The sequence below is a fragment of the Callospermophilus lateralis genome, chromosome 7, assembly GCF_048772815.1.
Source record: "Callospermophilus lateralis isolate mCalLat2 chromosome 7, mCalLat2.hap1, whole genome shotgun sequence".
Lineage (NCBI taxonomy): Eukaryota > Metazoa > Chordata > Mammalia > Rodentia > Sciuridae > Callospermophilus > Callospermophilus lateralis.
Genome location: NC_135311.1, coordinates 94,468,811 through 94,478,999, shown reverse-complemented (window position 1 = coordinate 94,478,999; position 10,189 = coordinate 94,468,811). Strand labels below are relative to the sequence as shown.

The window sequence follows — 10,189 nt, the reverse complement described above, 5'->3', positions numbered from 1 at the left end:
ATTTAATAGTACCTTTAAAATAAGCATTACTACATTTAAAATGGTTCCAAAATGAATCTATAAATGGTAATATAAATTAAAAAATACGAACTTAAAGTAAATAAATTTAACATTAGCTATGGTATAAATAATGGTAAATCTATAGTGTACCTTTTCGAGTCATTAAAATAGCTTTAAAAAAAGATAACAGTATGTTACCAGAATGTCAGAAACCATAGCCATGATTCTCAACTTTACAATCTACACTTGGTACCATTTTGGCATTCTTCAATGAGTAAATTAATAATTTCCAGAATTACATCCCAAGTCCTAGTTTTCAACAGATCTTCTTTTCATAATGTTGAATACATGGCTCTTTTCAAATGAATAAAACAAGTGCGTTTATTTTAGAGATCCATTTTGCGAAGGCTCATTCGACTGAAGGAATCTCTGGGAAAAAATAAGAAGACAGTTATAAAAGAACAAAATAAATGTGCCATACTCAAAAGACAAATTTTTTTTTGTGTGTATACCTTTTAAGATGTTTTACATACTCCTCCCCACCATGGCCAGAGTAATCTCAAAATTTTTGTCACCAGTTATACTGATTTTTGTTAGATGCCTGTATACATACTCTGCCTTATATGTTCTGGGTAACAAATTTCTTCAGAAGTGAATTATAGTAACCAGTTTGCCAGGTCTATTGATCATTTATTTATTTGTCTAGTAGGTGCTGCAGATAGTGTGATAAAACAAGGACAATTAGGGACAATGGGAGATTTCAGGAAAAGACCTGGGATTAGAAAATGGCAAAAAAGCAGGTGTTTCTTGAAAATATTAAAAATTTTAAGAATTTTGTCTTAGATAATTTTATATTCTTAGATTATTGAAGACCCTAGGAATCTTTATGTGGCTTATACATTGATGTTTTACCATATAAGACAATGGAAAAATTTAGTATTTTAGAAAACAACCAATTACATGTTACTATAAATATAACACTGTTTATTAAATAACTTGCAAAAGATTGTAGAAGAATAGCACTCTTACATATTTTATGTGTGGCTTAATAGAAGGTCTAGATTTTCATATCTGCTTCTGTATTCAGTCTTAAAATATCACATCTCATTTTATATCTGAAAACTCTACCGTGCCCTTGTGATAATGAGAGTGAAAAGGCAAACAATATTTGGTATTAAGATGAAACAAGTTTTGATTTCAGGAACCTCTTGAAAAGGGCCTTAGGGACTCCCCACGGGTCCTAGATCACCTTTGGGATTCTTAAGCCCCATAGGCCTTACTGCAAAATAACATTCCGTATTTTATAAATCAACAAAAATTAAAATTCTTTTTCCCCCAAAATTCTGAAGTTGAGATAGAAAGGGATGATATTCTTGAAATAACCTCTTGGTGTATTTTTCTTTACCCTTAAGTTGGTTTCTTTTGCTATTAAGGTTAAGCAGGAGGAACCTTATATCCCTAAGAAAGGAGAGGGCTGGTATAAAGAGATCACATTCAGCTCTGAATCTCAAAGCTTGTTTTTTTTTCAGTTCCAGAGAAAACATTATTGAAATCTGGATACTGTTCATCAAGAAAAGGTTTTTTCTAAATGCCAAAAAGTTGCCTGTAAATATTAAGAACTAAAGCTTAGAAGATGGCATAAAGTAGATCACAGAGAAGGGCAAACTCAGGATATGGTATAATGGAAAGTTTTCTTCAGATAAGAAGAACACAGCCTTTCCAAGGAAAGGAGCTAGAGAGAGCGGAAGGAACTGACACTAGGATTAGGCAACTGCTTGACTATCTTGGGGACACAGCACTCTCACCCTCTGGGACCTTTGACTTGGTGGGTAGGACTGGTGTAGGGAAGTGGAGGCAGTAAGAAGGAAGAAGTTCCAAACTAAAGGTAAAACCATTGGGAATTTTGAAAGGAAACTAGAATGTCTCACATCAGAATAGATAATGGAAGCAAGACTTTTTTGTCTGCGTGGTAGGGGTACCAGGGATTGAACGCAAGGGCATTCAACCACTGAGTCACATGCCCAAGCCCTATTTTGTATTTTATTTAGAGACAGTCTGAGTTGCTTAGGGACTCGCTTTTGCTGAGTCTGGCTTTGAACTCATGATCCTCCTGCCTTAGCCTCCAGAGCTGCTGGGATTATAGGCATGTGCCAACGTGCCTGGTGCAAAACATGTTTTATCAGAGGATCTAAAATGGGCCCTCTGGGCTCTGCTCCTGTAGCTTGTAGAAGAGACTTGAGATGATGTACTTGCTCCCTTGGGGGACATAATATACAGCAGGCACTTGGTAGACTTTTGAATGTGAGAGATTTTTTTTTTTTTTTTCCCCCACTGCTCTTTAAGTAGAAAAGTAGACCACTAAAAAACAGCTAATTTGGAGACTCGAACATGGCTGCCGGCAAGGAGGCAGCACTTTCAATGCCTCTGCAGGAACGGGAGCAGAGAGGACCATTAATTCACCTGCATACAGCCTGCTGAGGGACTTCTAGCAAAATTCCGCTGAAAGGAGACCTGCCGGGAATTAGTAAGTCTATTAGAGGGGTCACTTTGTCCCAGACGAGTGAATCTCAGCGAGTGAAACTCAGCAGAAACTCACGGCCAACGCCGAACTCCTGCTGCCGCCCACACTTTGCAGCGTACTTACAAACGGCCACAGCCTGCTTGGGCCCCAGCCGGCCTAGCGCAGAGGCGGTTCGGCGCTGCAAACGACCACCCCCTCCGATCACCCCTCCCCCCCCCCCCCCCCCCCCCCGCCGGCTCGGCGCTGTGAACAACGACCCCCACCCCCCACCCCTGCCCCGCAGCGCTCGTGTAAACAGCTCCCACTGGGGCGCGGTCCCACCGGCTCAGCCGAAAAACCGCTGCTCACACATTGCAGCGAGCAATGGGTCCTGCCTTCCCAGCTCTGTGAGCCGCCTTTGGCGGTTCGGCACTGGAAACAACCACCCCAACCCCCAACCCCGTGCTCGTGTGGACAGGCCCCGCCTGCCTGGCGCTGCTAAAGGCCCCGCCCGCCCGGCTCTTGCACGGGGAATCAGGAGTGGCGCGTGACCCGCGGCGCGGAATTCCGGCTACCGCTATCACCAGTGCTGACAACTGAGGTCTCTTGCACCAGCTTCCAGGGGCGTGGCTACCAGAGGGCAAGCAAATTCGCTGGGGGTTCTCAACCCCAAGCTCTACAAACTTAGGGTCCAAGGGAATGGCAAACAGGGAGAATGTGCCCAGGCGTTCTTGAAAACAGGGCTCACAGGAACAGCAGACTTGGTGTGTAGCCAATATTGTGGTGAGCTTCACCGGTGCACTCAGGATTAGAGACCCGCCCAGTCCAGGAGGAAGAGCTGATGCACAGCAATTGGCTCCCGCCTACTGAGAGGAGAAGCGTGGCCCGGTGGGCACAGCTCCACCTACTGGAAGAATAGTGAATAGAACTCTAAGACTGCATTTTTTTTTTTTTCTTTTCTCTGGACTCCTGTTTTATTCACACTATGGATGATCTCTCTCATACCAGAATTGTAGTTAACAATCTGAATTGATGAGTCTAAAAGACTGCATGTATTAAAATTTTTTTTTTTTGGTTTTGTTTTGTTTTTGTTGTTGTTTTCCCCAAATTTTTATTAATTCATTTTATCTTATTTTTTAATACTAATTTTCATTTTTATTATTGCAATTATGATTTCTTTTTAATTCTTTTTAATTTTCTGTTTCCTTTCTCTCTCTCTTCTTTTCTTCTGTCTTTGCATTTATTTTCAATTCTCATATTCCCCCTTCCTTGAATTCTGCCTGCTTACTCTCATTCTCCTTGGTGACTTATTCCCTCCCCCTATAATACCTTTCCTCCCAAGCAGCAAATAAATTTATAGGAGTAATCAACAACTCAGTAGTCAAACAGAACAAGAAGCAATATGAAAAAGCAAGGAAGGAAAGGAGTACAAACAATGCAGGAAGGCCTAAATACCCAGGAGAATATAGATTCATCAGAAAAATGGTCATATAAAGACCTCAAGGAATACCTTAGACAGATGGAATGGAACCTTAAAGAGGATACGAGACAGCAAATTCAAGCAGCAAAAGAACACATTGAGAACGAATTACAAAAACAGATAAAAGAAGAAGTTAAGCATCTTTATCAGGAGATAGAGATTATAAAAAAGAATCAGACAATAATCTTAGAAATGAAGGAACTTATAAACCAAATTAAAAACTCAAATGAGAGTATCACTAACAGAGTGGAGCAAGTAGAAGCCAGAACATCAGATAATGAAGACAAAATATATCATCTTGAAAAGAGTCTAGCCAACTCTGATAGGCTGGTCAAAAATCACGAGAGAAGCATCCAAGAGATATGTGATAACATTAAAAAACCAAATTTAAGAGTGATCGGGATAGAGGAAGGCACAGAGATTCAAACCAAGGGAATGTGTAATCTACTACATGAAATAATTACAGAAAACATTCCAGAAATAAAAAAGGAAACAGATATACAAATTGTAGATGCATACAGAACACCGAGCATACAAAATCAAAGTAGACCAACGCCAAGACACATTGTTATGAAGATATCCAATATACAGAACAAAGAGAAAATATTAAAAGCTACAAGAGAAACGAGGCAGATTACATTCAGGGGTAAACCAATAAGGTTAACAGCGGATTTCTCATCTCAGACACTGAAAGCGAGAAGATCCTGGAACAACGTATTTCAAACACTGAAAGACAATGGATGCCAACCAAGAATTCTGTATCCAGCAAAATTAAGCTTCAGGTACGACAACGAAATAAAAATCTTTCATGATAAACAAAAGCTAAAAGAATTTGCAGCCAGAAAACCAGCATTGCAGAATATCTTGGGCAAAACACTACACGAGGAAGAAATGAGAAACAATAACCAAAGCCAACAGTGGGAAGTGCCCCAGTAAAGACTGACGGAGGGGGGAAAGCTAATCATGGAGAAATAAACTAAATTTAAAAAAAAAGAGAGAGACAAATAATCAAACATGGATGGAAGTACAAACCATATAGCAATAGTAACTCTAAACATTAATGGTTTAAACTCTCCAATAAAGCGACATAGACTGGTAACATGGATTAAAAAAACAAATCCAACAATACGCTGCCTCCAGGAGACACATCTGACAGGAAAAGACATACACAGGCTGAAGGTGAAAGGTTGGGAAAAAATATACCATGCACACGGTCCTCGCAAACAAGCAGGTGTGGCCATCCTCATATCGAACAAAATCGACTTCAAGACTAAGTTAATCCAAAGGGATAAGGAAGGCCATTATATACTGTTAAAAGGAACCATTCACCAACAAGACATAACAATTATCAATATTTATGCACCAAATAACGGTGCTGCGACGTTCATAAAACAAATTCTCCTCAAGTTCAAGAATCAAATAGACCACAATACAATAATTATGGGTGACTTCAACACACCTCTCTCACCATTGGACAGATCCTCCAAACAAAAGTTGAATAAAGAAACTATAGATCTAAATAACACAATCAATAACCTAGACTTAACTGACGTATATAGAATATATCAACCATCATCAAGTGGATATACTTTTTTCTCAGCAGCACATGGATCCTTCTCAAAAATAGACCATATATTATGCCATAGGGCAAACCTCAGTAAATATAAAGGGGTGGAGATAATACCATGCATTTTATCTGATCATAATGGAATGAAACTGGAAATCAATGATAAAAGAAGGATGGGAAAATCCTATATCACATGGAAAATGAACAATATGTTACTGAATGATCAATGGGTTACAGAAGACATAAAGGAGGAAATCAAAAAATTCTTAGAGATAAATGAAAATACAGACACAACTTATCGGAATCTATGGGACACAATGAAAGCAGTTTTAAGAGGGAAATTCATTGCCTGGAGGTCATTCCTCAAAAAAAAGAAAAACCAACAAATAAATGAGCTCACACTTCATCTCAAAGCCCTGGAAAAGGAAGAACAAAACAACAGCAAATGCAGCAGAAGGCAAGAAATAATTAAAATCAGAGCGGAAATCAACGAAATTGAAACAAAAGAAACTATTGAAAAAATCAACAAAACTAAAAGTTGGTTCTTCGAAAAAATAAACAAGATTGACAGACCCTTAGCCATGCTAACGAAGAGAAGAAGAGAGAGAACTCAAATTACTAACATACGGGATGAAAAAGGCAATATCACAACAGATGCTACAGAAATACAGAAGACAATTAGAAATTATTTTGAAAACCTATATTCCAATAAAATAGAAGATAGTGAAGACATCGATAAATTTCTTAAGACATATGATTTGCCCAGACTGAGTCAGGAGGATACACACAATTTGAACAGACCAATATCAATGGAGGAAATTGAAGAAGCAATCAAGAGACTACCCACCAAGAAAAGCCCAGGACCGGATGGGTATACAGCGGAGTTTTACAAAACTTTTAAAGAAGAATTAATACCAATACTTTTCAAGTTATTTCAGGAAATAGAAAAAGAGGGAGCTCTTCCAAATTCATTCTATGAGGCCAACATCACGTTGATTCCGAAACCAGACAAAGACATCTCAAAGAAAGAAAATTACAGACCAATATCCCTGATGAACCTAGACGCAAAAATCCTCAATAAAATTCTGGCGAATCGGATACAAAGGCACATCAAAAAAATTGTGCACCATGATCAAGTAGGATTCATCCCTGGGATGCAAGGATGGTTCAATATACGGAAATCAATAAATGTTATTCACCACATCAATAGACTTAAAGATAAGAACTATATGATCATCTCGATAGACGCAGAAAAAGCATTCGACAAAATACAGCATCCCTTTATGTTCAAAACATTAGAAAAACTAGGGATAACAGGAAATTACCTTGACATTGTAAAAGCTATCTATGCTAAGCCTCAGGCTAGCATCATTCTGAATGGAGAAAAATTGAAGGCATTCCCTCTAAAATCTGGAACAAGACAGGGATGCCCTCTATCACCACTTCTATTCAATATAGTTCTCGAAACACTGGCCAGAGCAATTAGACAGACAAAAAAAATTAAAGGCATAAAAATTGGAAAAGAAGAACTTAAATTATCATTATTTGCGGATGACATGATTTTATACCTAGAAGACCCAAAAGAGTCTACAAAAAACTACTAGAACTAATAAATGAATTCAGCAAAGTAGCAGGTTATAAAATCAACACACATAAATCAAAGGTATTCCTGTATATCAGCAACAAAACTTCTGAAATGGAAATGAGGAAAACCACTCCATTCACAATATCCTCAAAAAAAAATAAAATACTTGGGAATCAACCTAACAAAAGAGGTGAAAGATTTATACAATGAAAACTACAGAACCCTAAAGAGAGAAGTAGAAGAAGATCTTAGAAGATGGAAAAATATACCCTGTTCATGGATAGGCAGAACTAACATCATCAAAATGGCGATATTACCAAAAGTTCTATATAGGTTTAATGCAATGCCAATCAAAATCCCAAAGGCATTGCTTGTAGAAATAGATAAAGCAATCATGAAATTCATATGGAAAAATAAAAGACCCAGAATAGCAAAAGCAATTCTAAGCAGGAAGTGCGAATCAGGCGGTATAGCGATACCAGATTTCAAACTATATTACAGAGCAATAGTAACAAAGACAGCATGGTACTGGTACCAAAACAGGCGGGTGGACCAATGGTATAGAATAGAGGACACAGAGACCAATCCACAAAGTTACAACTATCTTATATTTGATAAAGGGGCTAAAAACATGCAATGGAGGAAGGATAGCATCTTCAACAAATGGTGTTGGGAAAACTGGAAATCCATATGCAACAAAATGAAACTGAACCCTCTCCTCTCACCATGCACAAAAGTTAATTCAAAATGGATCAAAGACCTAGATATCAAATCAGAGACTCTGCGTCTGATAGAAGAAAGAGTTGGCTACGATCTACATATAGTGGGGTCGGGCTCCAAATTCCTTAATAGGACACCCATAGCACAAGAGTTAATAGCAAGAATCAACAAATGGGACTTACTTAAACTAAAAAGTTTTTTCACAGCAAGAGAAACAATAAGAGAAGTAAATAGGGAACCTACATCATGGGAACAAATATTTATTCCTCACACATCAGATAGAGCCCTAATATCCAGAATATACAAAGAACTCAAAAAATTAGACAATAAGATAACAAATAACCCAGTCAACAAATGGGCCAAGGACCTGAACAGAAACTTCTCAGAGGAGGACATACAATCAATCAACAAGTACATGAAAAAGTGCTCATCATCTCTAGCAGTCAGAGAAATGCAAATCAAAACCACCCTAAGATACCATCTCACTCCAGTAAGATTGGCAGCCATTATGAAATCAAACAACAACAAGTGCTGGCGAGGATGTGGGGAAAAGGGTTCTCTTGTACATTGCTGGTGGGGCTGCAAATTGGTGCGGCCAATTTGGAAAGCAGTATGGAGATTCCTGGGAAAGCTGGGAATGGAACCACCATTTGACCCAGCTATTGCCCTTCTCGGACTATTCCCTGAAGACCTTAAAAGAGCGTATTACAGGGATACTGCCACATCGATGTTCATAGCAGCACAATTTACAATAGCTAGATTGTGGAACCAACCCAGATGCCCTTCAATGGATGAATGGATTAAAAAAATGTGGCATCTATACACCATGGAGTATTACGCAGCACTAAAAAATGACAAAATCTTGGAATTTGCAGGGAAATGGATGGCACTAGAGCAGATTATGCTTAGTGAAGCTAGCCAATCTCTAAAAAACAAATACCAAATGTCATCTTTGATATAATGAGAGCAACTAAGAATAAAGCAGGGAGGAAGAGCAGGAAGAAAAGATTAACTTTAAACAGAGACATGAGGTGGGAGGGAAAGGGAGAGAAAAAGGGAATTGCATGGAAACGAAGGGAGACCCTCATTGTTATACTAAATTACATATAAGAGGTTGTAAGTGGAATGGGAAAATAAACAAGGTGAGAAATGAATTACAGTAGAGGGGGTAGAGAGAGAAGATGGGAGGGGAGGGGAGGGGGGATAGTAGAGGATAGGAAAGGTAGCAGAATACAACAGTTACTATTATGGTATTATGTAAAAATGTGGATGTGTAACCCATGTGATTCTGCAATCTGTACTTGGGGTAAAAAAGGGAGTTCATAACTCACTTGAAGCTAATGTATGCTAATGTATGAAATATGATATGTCAAGAGCTTTGTAGGGTTTTGAACAACCAATAAAAAAAATAAAAAAAAAATAAAAAGAGACTCAAAAATAAGTAACTAAAAAAAGAATAAATATGAATGATAAATGCTAAATAAAGTATTTTTTAATATGTATTAAAAAAAAAAAAAAAAAAAAACAGCTAATTTAACGAACCTTTTTTTGGGTACACAGGAGCACTTTACCATTGAGCTACATCCCCAGCCTTTTTTGGGGGAGTGTGTGGGAAGGGTGGGTACTGGGGATTGAAGCCAGAGCTCTCAAACACCGATCCACATCCCCAGCCAGCCTTGTTTGTTTTATTTAGAGACAGGGTCTTACTGAGTGCTTAGGGACTCACTAAATTGGTGAGGCTGGCTTTGAAATTATGATCCTCCTGCCTCAGTCTCTAGAGCCACTGGGATTACAGGTGTGTGCCACTGCACCTGGTTCTTTTTTTTTTTTTTTTTTTAATTTTCCCAATATGTGGTGCTAAGAATCAAACCCAGTTCCTCACACATGCTAGGCAAGCTCTCTACCACTGAGCCACAATCCCAGCCCCTCGTGTGTGTGTGTGTGTGCGTGTGTGTGTGTGTGCGCACGCGTACCCTGAGTCTATCCTCAAAGTTGAGATCACCGAGATTACAGGCATGTGGTAGCTAGTTTAACTTTTTTATTGCAGTTTAATATACTCTGCATCTAAATTGCTTTCATACAAGTAGCTTTGAACAATCTTCTAAATGTGAATTTATTGGACAACAATGTAATACTCTTTTACTCAAAGAAAAGGGTGGTAAAATATCAGTGCCATATAATTCAACAATTGCATGTAAATTTGAGTTCAAACTGTAAAAGTTGCGGTTTGTTTTTCTCAGTTTTTGTGCCCTTTTCAGAATTCAGGGGCTAAAAGCAAAATGACACGCACTGTCCCAGGAACTTTGTAATGCCATTTAATCTCCACCACAACCTTTT

At 38.5% G+C, this 10,189-nt stretch overlaps 1 protein-coding gene across 5 annotated transcripts in view; it reads right to left on the bottom strand.

Moving 5' to 3' along the window:
- Dock7 (dedicator of cytokinesis 7) overlaps positions 1–10,189 on the bottom strand; it is a 210,206-nt gene continuing 200,017 nt past the window's right edge. For all 5 annotated transcript variants that reach the window (XM_076860266.1, XM_076860262.1, XM_076860263.1 and 2 more), the window contains one exon: positions 1–429. In XM_076860266.1, coding sequence (XP_076716381.1) covers positions 387–429 — 43 coding nt within the window. In that variant the 3' untranslated portion in view covers positions 1–386. The remainder of the gene's footprint in view (positions 430–10,189) is intronic.